The sequence below is a fragment of the Panthera uncia genome (genome assembly GCF_023721935.1).
Source record: "Panthera uncia isolate 11264 chromosome E2 unlocalized genomic scaffold, Puncia_PCG_1.0 HiC_scaffold_20, whole genome shotgun sequence".
Taxonomy (NCBI): Eukaryota; Metazoa; Chordata; class Mammalia; order Carnivora; family Felidae; genus Panthera; species Panthera uncia.
The window spans coordinates 13,207,706-13,224,430 of NW_026057589.1; the positions used below are offsets into that span (position 1 = coordinate 13,207,706).

General features: G+C 45.6%; 1 protein-coding gene across 2 annotated transcripts in view; it reads right to left on the minus strand.

Moving 5' to 3' along the window:
- Positions 1 to 990: 990 nt before the first annotated feature.
- Positions 991 to 16,725, minus strand: part of GLG1 (golgi glycoprotein 1) — a 149,761-nt gene continuing 134,026 nt past the window's right edge. Inside the window, exons 19-27 of one of the 2 annotated variants that reach the window (XM_049622654.1) lie at positions 15,361 to 15,498; positions 13,158 to 13,281; positions 12,093 to 12,235; positions 11,801 to 11,902; positions 10,516 to 10,623; positions 8,812 to 8,932; positions 8,087 to 8,193; positions 5,947 to 6,110; positions 991 to 4,901 (exon numbers count right to left, since the gene is read on the minus strand). In XM_049622654.1, coding sequence (XP_049478611.1) covers positions 4,826 to 4,901; positions 5,947 to 6,110; positions 8,087 to 8,193; positions 8,812 to 8,932; positions 10,516 to 10,623; positions 11,801 to 11,902; positions 12,093 to 12,235; positions 13,158 to 13,281; positions 15,361 to 15,498 — 1,083 coding nt within the window. In that variant the 3' untranslated portion in view covers positions 991 to 4,825. Of the gene's footprint in view, positions 6,111 to 8,086; positions 8,194 to 8,811; positions 8,933 to 10,515; positions 10,624 to 11,800; positions 11,903 to 12,092; positions 12,236 to 13,157; positions 13,282 to 15,360; positions 15,499 to 16,725 lie in introns of both variants that reach the window. The other variant, XM_049622652.1, reaches the window with a different exon arrangement.

Sequence of the window (16,725 nt, forward strand, 5' to 3'; positions counted from 1 at the left end):
ACAGAATTTGAGGGTAGGGTGATTCCTTCAGAGACTGCTAAGGCAGCACAGTCCCCACTACTGCTGTGGCATCCCGTCAAGGGGCCGATGCTGCGAGCTGGGGAACCCACTTCTCCCTTGTGGGAATACCAGTGACTTCATTTCCCACACTTGCACCACAGCAGGCAGCTTCTCTAAGACTCTCAGGAGCATCTGGCCCCAGACTCCTCCCATCCAGGGCGATGGCTGCCCAGAGTTCCCTACAGAGTGTTTCCAGTTGTTCTCTCTTCCTCTTTTGTTCTTCTACGCTTCGCCTTCTCCTGGCCTCCACGCTACACGCAGGCCCACCATCTCCCATGTGACAGCTGCAAAAAGTGGATCTGAGTTCTGGAAGAAACCCTGGGCCCAGGGTCCTCTGGTCCTTTCTCACCGGGCATCCTAGCACTCAGATCCTGGTACAGATGTTTCTACTTCGAGAAATCCTTGTGTCCATGCAAACTCCTTAAGTGAGGATTTTGTAACACCCACATGCAAATTCGCTTTGCCATAGCGAAGGAGACAGAAGCCTCAGGAAGGGTGTCACAGGGGTCACTGGCCCTGGGACTGGGCTGTTGGAACGGGGAGGTGAGGGCTGATGAACAGGGACCTGACAGGGCACGGACAAGAAATGTGGCCTAGTTCTGGGCCCAGAGGGAAGGTGACCACTAGAGACCAGTGCATCCACGTGCCTTATGTGCAACGATGGGTCCCAGCTACGCTCTCCCCAGGAAGGAGACTTATGATGTGGTTTCAAGTGAGTAATTCCCGACACATCAACCTGACGGTCAGAAAACCTAGGATCCGGCCTCTAAAGTTCCTGTGGTCCTACCCTGCTTGACCTATTTAGTTGAGGAGACAGAAACGACACCACCAAGTGCAGCGAGTAGGGTCAGGGTGCACAGCTCGGGAGATGCTCCTCACAGAGCAGTTGGTTGGGGGCATCCTCCCAGTCACCAGAGAAGATTTAACAAGTAAAAACCTGCAAACTCTTTATTAAATTCTCCCATTTCATCTGTACAGAAAAAAATGCACATTATGTTCAGGATCTCAGTAACATCTCAAAATTACACAGCATGAACATGTAAAAACAAGGAACTGCTGGGATTTTATACATAGAAAGAAAAATCATTTACAAAAGAGGCTTGTTAATTTTACTTTTCTGTATTTTCTCTTTCTTAAAAAAAAAAAAAAAAGTTCAAGGCCTAAGATGTCACACAGCATCTGCTGTTCAGTCTGTTTTCCTGCTTGGACTGACCTGGGAATACTGTGCCGGGAGAAGCTGCTAGGAAGGCTCCTGCTGCCGGCTGTCCTGCTGGCCACCCGACCCCGTGCACTGACTGCAGTCTGCCCGGGGCCTCTCCAACCTCCCTAGCTCCTGGCATAGGCCTGCTGGGCTCTGGGGTCCAGGTTCCATAGGTTCCATGGGTTCCATGGGCTCCATGGGTTCCATGCTGGGGGAAGGCAAAAACAGAATATAGAGGCACTATCTGAATTTTCTCCTTGCCCAGGAAGGTTTCTCTACTCCATGTATCCCAACAACATCCCTACCGGTGTGTTGTGACAGATCTTGGGGAGGAGGAAGGAGAGGAAATCACCGTCAGGATCCTGCTACCACCAGACTAAACAGATAGTTCCACCTTGTGCTCCAGATAACAAGCAGTCCTGGGGTCTCCATAGTGATCTCACTAGACGGCTGGGAGAAGCTTGTCACTCAGAAGAGTCAGTCTGTGTTTGCTATGACTTATCTGTTGTCTGAGGTCAGGGCAAGAAGGGGGATTCGGCTTCAGACTTGAATGCCCTAACATGCGACCCTGGTCCTAATGCAGAGGAGGACCAAGAGGAGTGTATTAGAGAGATGGCCAACCAAAGACAAGAGAGAGAGATAGAGTGAGGGAGGAAGGGAGGAGGGGCAGGCCAGAACAGGAGCTGTGGCCCCACGGCCCTTGGGAATCAGGGAGCAGTGGAGAAGAGGTGAAGGAGAGAAGTGTCCCTGAAGGCCGAGGAGAAATTCAGGGTACCAGAATGCTGCATTCGATAAAGCTACGTAGGTGCTGTCCAAAGCGGGGGAGAAAGAAAGGATCTTTCAGGTTTCCCAAATCCATAAGAACCTGAAATACAAATATATATACCAAAATGCACACAATTCAAAAAGCCCTATGCTTGTGGTTCTGTGGCCAAAATTTAGGTTGAATGGGTCAGGCTGGATTGGCTGGCTGCCACGGGTCCCTTCCAGCTTCCTTCTCTGTATCTGCTTGCTTAAAAGAAGCTGGATGTGGAGAACATGTAGTTTTTGGTGGGGGAGGGGAAGAAACGGGATATGAAAGCTTTTTCTCAGAAGAACTTGAGACCAGCTAAGTAAGAAAGGAGGCCCATGAAGCCATCTCTCTCTCCCTGGATGACTCCCTAGAGTGGGGATTTGTGGGACAGAAGCTGTACCGCAAGCCTGGGGGTGGGGAGGATGGGAGACATTTCCAGAAGTCATACTCACACAAGAGAGTGAATCTTTTCTTGGGAAGACAGGGAAGTCGGCACAGAAGTCCCGTTCCATTTTGTCTGATGAGTAAATGGATACTATAGACCTCTTTACCACTGGATGCTTTTATGACACAACTTCAGGAAATAGGAAGAAGTGAACTCTGACAATTCTGTCACCTCTTCTAGGAAAGCAGAATCTCCCTCCCTCTCTCCCCCAGGCAGAGCTGCTCACTGTTCCCCAAAAAAGGAAGCACAGGATATCAGACAGCCGGAGGCCTGCAGTGAATTGGAACCAATGCCTGCTGAGTACCAGTACTCAGGATGCACTGGTTTGGAGTGCGTTGACTGGACCCACAGAACTGGCAGTGGCAGCCAGAGGGTCTCCAGGGAATGTAGAGGAGGAAGACTTTCCTGCTGGAGTGAACCCAAGCCTCGGCTATGCTCCTACCTCAGCACATCTTGCTAGCACATGTCTCCTGGGAGAGCAGCAATAGCAGAGGATGGTCAGGGCCGCACCAGGGAAAGGGTCTCACTTCCAGGGCTACCCTTCTGGGAGAGAAACTCAGTTAGAGGGAAGAGTCTTGTTCTTGACAGTCGCCCTGCATTTCCGATCTCCTGTACCGGAGGGCCTCCAGGCCAGGAGAGTAACCTCTCGGGGCCTCTGGAGTGTTCTGGGGCACACTTCATATGACTTCCCCAGACCCTGGAGAGAGCTAATAAGGTCAGATGAGTTACCTGGATTTTCGGCAAACGCCTGAGGCCTTGACTGTGGAAAACCCCCCACCAGCTGCTTGTTATTGTCCACAGGCTAGACATCAGAAGAGATAAAGGCCAAGGTCCATCATCAGCTTCTCCACTAGGGCGATTTCTTCTTGAGTCGACTAGGTGATTTACTCATGATTGACCTCTGAGGCCAGTGACCAGAGGTGCCCCAGAACCTGTGTTGTTATACCAAATGGGGGGCAGAATGGATACAGTTGAGCTGCAGGTTCAGAAGGTGCTGGGCCCCCTGCAGGTAGAAAACTGCTCAGGACACTACCTGGGACTCTCAAGAACCAGTCATATGAAACTATTCCAAGCAGGAGGGTGAAATGCTTTCTAGCAAAAGCAACAAAAATACTGGCAGAATTATCCCTTTTATTTATTGTATCATTTCTAAAGATGATAAATGTTTCAAGAATCAAAATCCTTTTCAAGCTTCCAGATATGCTTCAGACAAAGCCAAAATGTCCAGATACCTTAAACTATTGGTTTGTTTTACAAACACTAGGAGGGAGAACGCAGAGATGGAGAATGGTAGCCGCACACTCACCAAATGGTGAATGTTTTATTCTATCCTGTGAACCATGCCAGACAGGTCAGTGGGGGCCCGCGTTGAGAGGACATCCCCGGTTCTCAATCCCAAGCCCCCAGGCCCAGGTGGGAACTCCTGGAGGTGGACTATCCGGACCAGCTCAATTCAGTCCAACAATGGTGGTGGTAGGGGTATGCTGCTCGGACTCCAAGAGTTTCAAGTTTTGGAAGACCCCCAGGACAGGTGATGACAATCAGGAAGACCCTAAGAGCAGGACTGAAGGGACCAAGCAGCTGAGCAGTTCCCCTTGGTAACTCGCAGTACCCCAGGCAGGGGGATACAGCTGGCTTCTGGATCACACTGCCTCCCGGAAGGGGAGCAACGAGCAAAGAAAACCACAGTATTCAAATACACATCATTCAGATGAGACAAGGAGTAATCTGCATCAACCGATCCACAAACTGACCCACTTTGTATCGAACACATTTCAGGGGAGACAAATGTTGCATACGTCCCGCAGCACATGTGGACAGTGGCAAAGGGGGGGCAGGGCAAGGAGGGGCGCCATGGTCTATGTGGACAGTTTTAGGCACGTGATTTATAATACTCTGTGGACGTCTAACAGGTTAATAAAATATATATTATATAAATATATCTCCTACTGTACATGCCGCCCTCTTGTGCACCCACTGTAACTCCCTGCCCCAAACTCAAACCAAGGTGTGCCAAGTTGCACTGTGATGCCTGCACTCCTCCCCTTTTACACTCCAAACCTGCCATCCCACACTGGAGGGACGAAGGAGGACGGCCAGGAAGATTGCTTCCATAAAGCTAGATTCTGGAAGTACAACATCTGATGATTCATCAAAGTACAACACTCAGCCAATGCCTACTACAGTGGGTGTACGCAGCAAATGGACAGAAAGAAAAAAAACAGATAAAAGGCTCCATCTTTTAACGTAATAACTTTCGAAGTCCTCTCTACAAAGAGGCATAAGGGAGCTTGTCTGGGAAGGTGGCCTTGAGCCTGCACAAGGGTCAGGTTGGACTGCCAGTCACATCTTGAGACCACACTAAATCTTTATAAGCCATTGTCTTTGACTTGCACTGTTGCCTAAAAACTGAGCAAAGTGAATCAATCCCTGCTCCTCCTTCCTGCCCCGAGCTCCCTCTCTGCTTCAGTCCCTGCCTCCCCGCAGGCCTTCCAGACTAACCACTATCCCCAGCAGGGTCAATCCGAATGTAACTGAGTCCTGTGCTAGCCTGGAGGAGGAAGATTCCTGGGATCCTGCTCCTTGGGACTCAGGGTCCAGCCTCTGACCAGCTTCCCACTTTTGATCTCCTCCCCAACCCATCTGCCTCTGGCTTAGGGAAGCTCATGCTTGCTTTACCTCACTGAAGTGAGGGGGTCATAGAAATACTCATGGCCTGGGGTCCTGACCAGCAGTGGCTCTATTAAGGTGAGATCTGGAAGGCATCACTGTTTTAGCAGAAGAAAACAAGGCCCAAAGCAGACTGGTCACTGATTTCCCACTCGTCGGTGAAGTCCGTGGCCCCCACATGGTCCAAAGGTGCTTTTGAGAAATGAGCAAGACATCCCAGTTATATAGCATATTGGGTGCTGTGTTTTCCCCGTAAGTCCTGCTTCATTTTACAGTCACAGAGAAGAAATAACCCCATTGCCCAAGTCAAGCCTGGAGGAGATGTGTTATTATATACATTTTTTTCTTTCTTTAAAAATTTCTTTTTTTCTTTTCTTTCTTTTTTTTTTTTTTTTGGGTGTTTTTTTTTTTTTTTTTTTTTTTTTTTTTTTTAAAAATCATTTGAGTTGCAGGTCAGGTAAGTTGGTTCTGGAAGTACTGGTAGTTCCATTGGTACGAGAGAGACTTGTCTACGGGCAGGTAAACCCAAATTTGCCAACAAAGGCAATAACCAAAGCGGCCAGCTGCTGCTGTTGCACAAATGGTGGAGAAGGAGGAGGACACCATGGACACGGGCGAAGTCTGAGATGGGACAACGCAGAGGACACCTGCTGCTGCTCTAACATGGGTGTTGATGCCACCTCCTAGAAGAACGAGGTGAGTGGGTACACTATACAGGAGGGCTGTACAAACTGGGCACTGGACAGGTAGTTCCTTTGGTGGTCACGGTGGCTCTACCTGTCCTTGAGCTCTCGTGTTACTCGCTTGGTGATACGTCCACACATCAGGCCAATCAGGAACAATATACAGATGCTCCCGCTGATCACAGACAGAATGTAGTTCTTTGATGGAGATGTCATCACTTGCATGGCGAGATCAGAGAAGCCATCAGCCGGGGCCACCTAGAAGGACACACAGCAGCATAGGCCTTGGACACAGAACTGGGTTGGAGGCAGGGCTAGCTCTAACTTGCCCCTCTCAATTCCTAGTTTAATTTATGTCATTTCCTTTTGGGAGAAAGGGCAAGGGACAAGACAATCAAACACAGAGCTACAACTCCTTTTCCTGATCACACTATGGTATATATCTACTACACAAGGCGAGAAAATACAGACAACTACAAAGAGGTGGGGTCTCATATTATCCACCTCACGCCATCCCCGCCCCTGCCAACCTGACAGCAGCCCTCACACTCAAGACCTGGCCACATAAGCCCTCGCAGAGCACTCAACAGGTTTTCAATCATTTAGTCCTCGTACCAATCCTTGAGAGTAGATTGTATTCCTCCCATTTTACAGATGAAGACCCACAGGCCAAGGGGTGGGACGTGATTACTTGTACCAGGTCACACAGGGTCTTAGGTATTCTGATTTATTATTAAAAACCACAGAGAACAAACAGTTGAGATTGTGTTGGATGCTGGTTCTGTATCTTGACTTCCCGTCACTCACCATTAAATAAGGAGCGCGGTCCCATCAGAAACAGTGTGCAAGTATGACTCAGGCTGACCGAGTACACTGCATTGCTCCTGTAATCACAGGCTCTGCAGCCTAGCCAGTCTTCATTCTCAGTTAGCCTCACTGCTTTTCTGAACGGACCTCTCTCTATGCAGCCTGCTATGGCAGAATCAGGGCCAAAAGGCTCGCCGGGTATACACGGACCTACTCTTTTGGGTCTCAACTTAGCCTGGGTGCCTGAGAGGGTGTGCCCAGAGATGTCTGGCTACATCTGTTTCTATGCTCGTCCCGTATACGTAGAGCAGAGTGAGATTAACGTGATCTGAGCGCTGACATCTGTCGACACAAAACAAGCAGTGGAATCTCTTTGCAGCAACGTTTAGTAGCTCCCCGGCAGAAGCAGAGAGAAGGAAGAGACTGACTTGGCCCCTCTCCGCTGCCTCACTTAACGGAGGGCTTCCAAGCCAACTTCGTTCCTTCGGGAGAAGGGGTGAGGGGCGTATGTGCTACTTGGACAGCTGCGATCCCTTCTCATTTCCCTTACTTCTAGGTGTGAAGACTTGTCATGGTCTTTCCTGTTTGCCTGGTACCCTTGACCTTTCATGTGGGTGACAGGAGGAACTGGCCAAGAAGCAGGGGGGTCCTCATGATCGCTTTCTTAATCTAAGGCAACTGGCAATGTCCATCCCGATGTGGGGTGATAGAATGTGGATCTAGAAACCTGACTTTCTCGCTGAGGCACCTTGCGCAGGTCACAGCTTCCTCCATTGTAAAGTGGGGAAATAATCACTCCACTTACCCTGCTGCGTTTCAAGGTTCAGTGAGGTAGTATGTCCAGCGAAGTGTTACGCACCACAAAGCAACGTGCACATGAGAAGAACTGTTCCTCTTCTCGCTGAGGCTGCATTTTTGTAGGAAAAATCTCCCCTAGCCCAAGTCTGCCTGGGTATCACACACATTCACCTGTCCTGATGTCTCTCTACCCTATCAGCGTTCCTGTTTCAGCCTAGTTGAGGGCGAAGGCCGGGGCTAGTCCCACATACATATGCTCCTGCCAAACACTGACTAAAATCAGAAAAACGAGCTTTAAGACAACAGTGGCCAGCCTGGTTGCTTTCCCCTGGGCATGATTTCTGGTTCTCTTTGCACAGCTGGCTTTTATCCCATCCTTTGGGTGACTCACTTTTCCACGGTGGACTATGGGCAAGTGAGGAGAAAGCAGTGGCCCCGGCAAAGCCTGCAGACACTGGCAAAAGGAGATGGTGGCCGCAGGCTCAGAGACAGCCAGGGAGGCTTCCAAGGGCAGTGACAGACTTTTCAAATACACTTACTGCTGGTCTCGCAACAAGGACAAAAAGACAAGTGGAATATCCGGGGAACGGACAGAGATGGCCACTTCAGGAGATTCTCTTGGGCATTACCTTTGCTGCATAACTCCACATTTCAATCCGGTCATTGAGACGTTTTTTGCACTCAGGTTGTAACCTCACCCGCTTATCCTCCAGGGCTTCCATGAGACAGGACATTTCTGTGAAAGAAAAGGGATGAGAAGAGTCTAAAACTGTACAGAACAGAAATTTCTATGAGGCTGGGGAGGAGGGCACCTTATCACCAGAGAATTCAGATGTATAGGCTACACAAAGTTAAATCCGTTCTAGGAAATTTGACCAAAGATTTAACATGGAGAAAAATGATGTTGAGCTTCCAAGGGACCAGCTGCCCAGAGACCCTTAAAACCTTCTTATTTTATTGGGCATGTCTGGCTCAGAAACAACTTTCTTCTACCTGCCCGGGATCCACCCAGTGTGGCCACTGGGTGAGCTGATGAAGCTGCTCTAGTTTGGCCAAGGGGGAAGAGGCCATGATCATGAGTTAAGTTTTGCTTCCCTGATAAATAACTCAACCTTCCCTTTTCATCAGAACCTTACCTCTGGTTATGGCTAGGTCAGTTCAAACCTGCAGGATTATTCATTCCTAAATTCATTCTGCCACAAAAGCCTAGTCCCGGCATCAACCAGGCCCCCAGAGGATGTTGTCTGTGGTTGTGCTGCAGCTAGAGAACAGAGTACCCGCAAGTGCTGTCTCAGAAGGAGTCTGTGCTCCTCCCAAGGTAGTTCAGAGAGGGCCAGAGTGAACAGTGACTTACGACGCCCTCGGCCGGGGGTAATGGCTGCACAGTGGTGCTTAATGTCCAAGGCACACGCTGTATGAAGAACTGGGTCCACAAAGATGTCTGCTTTGCTTTCCTTCAGCATGTTTAACACTTCCTAAGAAGGAAGAATCATCGTAGAGCAAGCTTTTATAGAGGAAATACATCAGATTTGTTATCTGCAAATACTTTACATACGAAGAGTAAAGTCAAGGAGGGAAGGGTGTGGGTTAACAACAGAACTTACTCTGAGACAGGGACAATGTGGTGATGACACAAGAATGCAGATTTTTAGCAACTGATTCCATACACTCGGAGGCCTAGTATGATCAAAGCTATGTGCTAAACGAAGCGGGGGCTACAAGATCAGATGTGGGTTTCTGGCAGTCTGGTGGGCTGTAAATGTTGCATACTAAATGCTAGTATTTATATCAGTTGGTATAATACGGCTATTTTCTTAAGAAAAATGAAAATGTGAAATCTAAAAACCAGAGTTTTGGGGCACCTGGGTGGCTCAGTTGGTTAAGTGTCCAACTTTGGCTCAGGTCATGATCTCACAGCTTGTGAGTTTAAGCCCTGCCTTGGGCTCTGTACTGACAGCTCAGAGCCTGGAGCCTGCTTCAGATTCTGTGTGTGTGTGTCTCTCTCTGCCCCTTCCCTGCTCGCGATCTGTCTCTCTCTCTCAAAAATACATAAACACTAAAAAAAATATAAAAAAAATAAAAAAAATAAAAACCAGAGTTTTAAAACTCCCAGGCAAACAAAGAAAAATGTTTGCATAATGTTTCATGTTACCTCCGTTTTCCTCAAAAGATAAAAAAGATTCACAGAGCATAATTTTTACTGCAAGAAAAACTCTTAGTGAGTCTAAAGATGTCCTAAACAAGAGGATCATAACCATGATGGAAGTGACATCAGCTCTGCAGACTTTCCATTTAGACTTGAAAGAACAGGAGGTAACAACAGGCCAAAAGTGCTTTCTTAAATAAAAATTAGTTTGCTCTCAAGAGAAAGACTACAGGCCCTGTAAAGCAACAATAATAAAAACAAGAAAACAAAAAACAAAACTCAAATATTACTCTTCAAAGTTAAATGGGATCATCTGATGACAAACTAGTCCAAGGAAAACATCTGGATTTAGCTTTTAGCCATCTCCCATTATTCCTCAGGCCGTGTGGAATCAGAAACATTTCAGCAGATGAAAATATCTGTGTACAATATTCAGTGACTCAAAAATGACACCACTCAAACACTTTTCAAAAAAAGACAAAGCTTTTTTAAAAAGATCAAATATATTATTTCATTTGCAATTTTCCAAGATAATGTATGCTTAATAGTCATGTTTTGATAACTTCGTTTTTATAAGCTATTTCTGAAATGATTTTTATGAATGCAGTATCTTTACTGATACTATTGGACTTGACATTTTGCTTTCAGTTCTGCACTCACAGGGCCTTAAACCATGGCCTGGTCATGGGGATCAGACATGGTCATGAATAATCAGTACATGTGGAAGGATATTTCAGTTATAGGTGATTAATTGTCAAGAATCTAGTGAAAGTTTCGTAAGAGGGAAGAAACGTATAATCCCGGGAAGGAAGGTTTAGATGTTCTTGCTAAGATATGCAGACTACAGCATCAGAAGGGAAGAAAAAGTTTTGTGAAAAGCAGGCAGGGAAACAAGGCCATTGGCGGTATTACCTTTTTACATGCGTCCGTTTTGATTTTGAGCAGGTTAACTTTGAGGCACTCTTCTACTTGACCTGTCTGCTCTTGGGCAGCTGCTTCCTCAGCACACAGATTGGAGATCTGTTCCAGAGACACACAAAACACATCTCTGCTGTCACCAGAAACCCTGTCTCTGAAACCTGCAGGTTTGGTGACCCTCCCATATGGTCTGGATGTCTCCTCAGTCTCCTAGTGGACTTCACGCCCCGCCCCCTGTCCTGGATGAGATGCTGGGCTCCATTCACTGTCACAAAGACTGGCACACAGAGTCAAAAACCAGTCAGTATACTGACGTTTATGCTGTCAACCCTGACATTTGAGTCAGAGTGTCCCAGGACTGGTCACAAAGAAGGCTACTCCTTGATTCCACAGGAGGAAGGTTACATAGCCAAGTGAAATACTAAAAGCAAATGGCTGACATTTATAAAGGTTCAGAGTCAACCTCAACTCACAGCTTGGCAACACACACACACACACACACACACACACACACACACACACAGAGGTTCTAAAACACAGTCCACACCAAAGATTAAAAACTTAAGTCTTTCTTGGGAGCTGTGAGTGAGCATCTTTAAAAAATCTTCAGCTATGAACCCCTAAAACTGACATATGTCGAACACAGTTCTCCACATGGGCTTTTCTAGCTAGGAAGTCAAAGTCCAAAGACAGGCATTTCTTTAGCGCTATTATAGGAGCACTTTCTCCCCCCGCCCCCCACGCTTTTTTAACATTTATTTATTTTTTTTTGAGAGAGAGAGAGAGCGCGCACTCAAGTGGGGGAGGAACAGAGACAGAGGGAGACACAGAATCTGAAGCAGGCTCCAGGCTGTAAACTGTCAGTACAGAGCCCAATGTGGGGCTCAAACCCATGAACTGTGAGATCATGAGCTGAGCTGAAGTCGGACACTTAACCAACTAAGCCACCCAGGCACCCCAGGAGCACTTTCTCTTTCTGGCAAGTCTTGGGGAATTCTAGGTTGAGCATCAGAATAAGGAGAAGGAAGAACTATATGGAGACAGATATAGTAAAAGAACACTCTAGTACAACAGAGAAATATAGAACCAACACTCTATAGTGATAGGATGAATGTCAAGTCTAATTCAGTGTCACAGGGAACCAGAAACTCAAACAATGAAAAGTCCAGAAGATGGGCCCTGGATTCAGAGCTAAAGGGAAAGACGGTACAGAACTTTTCTTCAATAAACACTTCTCTGACCAGCTCTGTTCACAACCAGCTTCAGACCCAAATCCTACCTCATCTGAGCAGTGTAGCTGGAGCTGAGGATCTAGTCGGTAATCCAGAGCAGACTCCTGGATAATAATCCGGATCTGGTCTTCACAGTCCGAAGAGAGCCGCTACATGTGACAAAAGGAGAGTTCATCAGCCTATTAGACAGCTTCAGCTTTTTATTTGGTCCCTGGTTTGGGAAGGTAAGAAAAAGGTCTTGGGAAAGTAGGAGTAAGCTAGGGGCTTCCACAGAAAAACCTGCCAGGAGTAGAGGGGCCTCTATAAACACACCTCTGCAGAGAGCCCAGGACTGTTTACCTGGTCAGCATATCTGAGCTTGAGGCACGAGATGACTTGGCCTTCCAGTTCCGAATCATCCTTGGCCTTAGTCAGGATACCATGGCAGAATTTAGGAATGTCAGCTTTACAGGCTTTCCTTAGCACAGGGTTTAAGCGGTAATCTAGAGTGGAAAGTTGTCAGTATGTGATAAAACATTCCACCTGGATTCAAAAATATTCAAGATCTACCTTTCAAAAGGGTACATATTACATCAATGACCACAAATAAACTATTGATTTGTTTATTTGCTAAACATTTACCGAGCATTCATTACACTGTTTTTATTTTTTAAATTAAAAAAATTTTTTTCTGGGTGCATGTTTTTATTTTTTATTTTGGGGGGGAGAGGAAGAGGGGGGGAATATTTTAAGCAGGCTCCACGTGGGCTCAAGCGTGGAGCACAACACAGGGCTCAATCCTAAGACCCTGGGATCATGACCTGAGCTGAAATCAAGAGGTGGATGCTCAACCTACTGAGCCACCCAAGAGTCCTGACTACACTGCTTTTAATCAGCAATATAATTAAATGAAAGGGTAGATGTGGACACAGAGACTCCAGGAATTCTACCTTGCAGCACGTCTGTGGGGTCTGCTGGTACCAGTATTCTTTAGTAGTTCTCAAAAAAATCACTCAGCCATCACCAACCTTCCCCATAACAGATGTTCTGGAAAACACTGAGAATACTGGACTCATCTTGCCCACTATGTTATAAGGTCTTGCAACTCAGAGCTGAAATTTCTCTGTTCTAAAAAACATTACCCGTATATTCTCCTGCCACGTGCATGAAGTTTTGTTAAATCTCTAGACTTTTCAAAGAACTCCAGCCTTGACTTCCTCTATCTCCTCTTTCCTATGACTTTCATTCTGTTCTGCCAAATACTCTTTGAAGGAAGAATATGTTATTTTCCTTACTAGATCCAGACTCTTCCCTTGAAATCCACAGGCAACAAAATATCTGTAGTTTAATTAGATAGATATATGTCGACTCAGCTCCATTTAAGCCACATTCAATGGAACCAGGAAAGCCAAGCCATGATGTTACCTGTGTTCTGAGTGATCTGGCGCTTGGTTATCATCTGTTTGCATTTGGGATCCATCAATTCACTGTTCTTATTTTGCTTCAAGCACTGCAACATGGTTTTGGAATCTGCCTCTGGACAGAACCTCTGCAAGAAACAAAGATTTACAAACGTAGTTATCCAAATATGGCAATGAACATCATCTGCATCACCCTTCCACCTACTGGTGAGCTAATGACAAAATCAGCTTGAAGATATCACTTGGTACAAGAGAAACAGCTAAGCCTGAATAAACACTCAGACTCCACTTCTCCTTTTATTGAGTCTCTACTATATCTCTCACATTTCTTCCTACTACCCTCACTGTTTCCTATTTTGCACAGGATTGATTCTGTACCTGCATGGCTATGTTATATTACATGGCATCTCATGATCTTAAACACTGTTTAAGTAAAAACATAACATTGTACCAGGTGGCCAGGTAGCCCTCAAGCCATATCCACCCAATCCCAATGGGAAATTTAAAAATTACCCACTGAACAATGTGAACAGGAATGTGGGTTAAGGACCTGTCTAGTTCATCTTTGAACTATGGGGGCTATAATGCTACCAAACGGTGTGGGGCTAGTCCCTGTACACTTGTTAGTGTCCTTGAAGTCAGAGATCCATTTTGGACTAACAATAAATTCTACCTCTATTTGCTAATCAACAGTGTATCTGCTAATTACAGCCTACGGATATCTTAATATAAGTTGATGACTGATTTTTGCAAAAGTCATCAAAATCTTACAAAATTCCCTCAGATCAGAGCCTGGCATTTCAGCTTTTACACAGGACTCAAATCTACCAGGGTCAACTAAAGACATTACTAACTTTCACAATTCTATTTGGTATCTGAAAGAGTGAAAAGCAGCGTTTTATTTTATTTTATTTTATTTATTTACTTATTTTTTATTTTTTAATTTAATTTTTAAAAATTTACATCCAATTTAGTTAGCATATAGTGGAACAATGATTCAGGGGTGGATTCCTTAGTGCCCCTTACCCATTTAGCCCATCCCCCTTCCCACAACCCATCGAGCAACCCTCAGTTTGTTCTCCATATTTATGAGTCTCTTCTGTTTTGTCCCCCTCCCTGTTTTTATATTATTTTTGTTTCCCTTCCCTTATGTTCATCTGTTTTGTCTGTTAAAGTCCTCATATGAGTGAAATCATATGGTATTTGTCTTTCTCTGACTAATTTCACTTAGCATAATACCCTCCAGTTCCATCCACATAGTTGCAAATGGCAAGATGTCATTCTTTTTGATTGCCGAGTAACACTCCATTGTATATATATACACCACATCTTCTTTATCCATTCATCCATGGATGGACATTTGGGCTCTTTCCATACGTTGGCTACTGTGGACAGTGCTGCTATAAACATGGGGGTGCATGTGTCCCTTTGAAACAGCACACCTGTATCCCTTGGATAAATACCTAGTTTTGCAATTGCTGGGTCGTAGGGTAGTTCTATTTTTAGTTTTTTGAGGAACCTCCATACTGTTTTCCAGAGTGGACCAGCATTTTATTTTAAAAGTAGTATTTTATTTTTTAAGTAACATTTTATTTTAATAAAGCATTTGCTTTTATTTTATCTTAAGTGTATTAGAACCTTAAATTTAAATCTCTTTATACATGTGGATACGACAAGGAACTGGCATTTAGGTTCTCAAGTTAGCCTGTTACAGAGAACGTTCACTGGAGAAGTATACGAAACAAAAGAACATATAAAATAGAAAAGCCTTTTGACTGTGGTAGGTGGATGATCAAGACATTTGGTGGTGACTTTCTCAACATACTACCACTAACTGCCCTCAAAATCAATCATATATTTACTGGGTATCTATTTACTTGTGCCTTAGGTCAAAGTGAGGTCAGTTAGCTTAGCTCAATGGTTGTCAAACTTGAGCGTGCATCAGAATCAACTGGAAGGCTTGTTAAAGCTATTAGCTCTGCTTCCAGAGTTTCTGATTCAGTAGGCAGAGGGTGGGGCCCAAGCATTTGTAAGTTTCCAGGGGCTGATGATGCAGTTGAGCTAGGGACCACACCACGAGAACCAATGTCTCCTCTGTATAAAACAGGTTGAGTGGAAAGATTATAAAATTTGCTCCAAAGTTTAAAGAAGCTTATGTTGTTGTTTTTATTTACCCTGTACTTAGCCCCTGGTTTGGGATCCCTTACCTTTATCATCTGCTTGCAGACTCTCATGAGTGTATAGTCTAGTTCTGGGTCCATCATCTCTGTCTCCTGTAGCTTAAAAACTTTCTGGTGGCAACGAGTACTTAGCTGCTTCTTGTTTTCTTTCAGGCATTCAATAATCTAGGGCATAAGAATTATGGTCAAGTTAAGGGATGTATCAGGGATTGATAATCTATATGTTCTCACTACAGCATTCAGTTCTTAGTGCATCCCCTCTCTTTCATTCCATTCCTAATTCCAAGGTAAGAGGAGTCAGAATTTCCTCACCAAGGAGAATTATGCTTACAGATTTGCAGCTTTAGGTCTAACAGTGAACCAGACTGTATAAAAATAATGGATGAGTTGAGCAGGCTGCACTGGAGGCTAAAGGGAAGGAAGGAATCCCCCTCAAAACTCTTGGTTTTTCCTGTCCTCTAGCTCTTCTTTGTCAAGACTCCTTTTGGAGCACACATTAGGCACTCTGCTTTTCTAGGGAGCAGTATCCCTGACTAGTCAGTAGGCACAAGCTAGGAGGTTCAGTTCCACTCACCATTTACCCCATGAGAATAGAGCATTAGATGCCAGGTATGAATGAGGCCCAGTTGCTACCCCTGATAAATACGCAGTCTCACAGGGCCAACTTTTATAAACAACTACAATAAACAAATCAAAAAATAATAAATAAATAAAACAATGGGTGACTCAGTCGGTTAAGCATCTGACTCTGGATTTCAGCTCAGGTCATGACCTCATGGTTCGTGGGATCAAGCCCTGTGTCAGGCTGTGTGCTGACACTGCAAAGCCTGCTTGGGATTCTCTTCCTCTCTTTCTTCCCCTCCACCCTCCCCTGTGTTTCTCTCAAAAAATAAACAAATATCTAAGAAAAAAAAAAAGACGAGGGGTGCCTGGGTGGTTCAGTTCATTGGACATCTGGCTTCGGCTCTGGTCATGGTCTCACAGTGCGTGAGTTCAAGCCCTGTGTTGGGCTCTGTGCTGACAGCTCAGAGACTGGAGCCTGCTTTGGATTCTGTATCTCCCTCTCTCTCTGACCCTCCCATCGCTTGCACTCTGTCTCTCGCTCTCTCAAAAACAGACTTAAAAAAAAAAGATGAGGGGCGCCTGGGTGGCTCAGTCGGTTAAGCGTCCGACTTCAGCTCAGGTCACGATCTCGCGCTCCGTGAGTTCAAGCCCCGCGTCAGGCTCTGAGCTGTCAGCACAGAGCCCGACGCGGGGAAAAAAAAAACCCCCCCCCCCCCCCCCCCCCCCGCCCCCCTTTCTTGCCAACTACCTCCCAGAAAAAAAAAAAAAAAAAATTTAAAAAAAAAAAAAAAAAAAAAACCTTAAAAAAAAAAAAAAAAGATGAGCGGG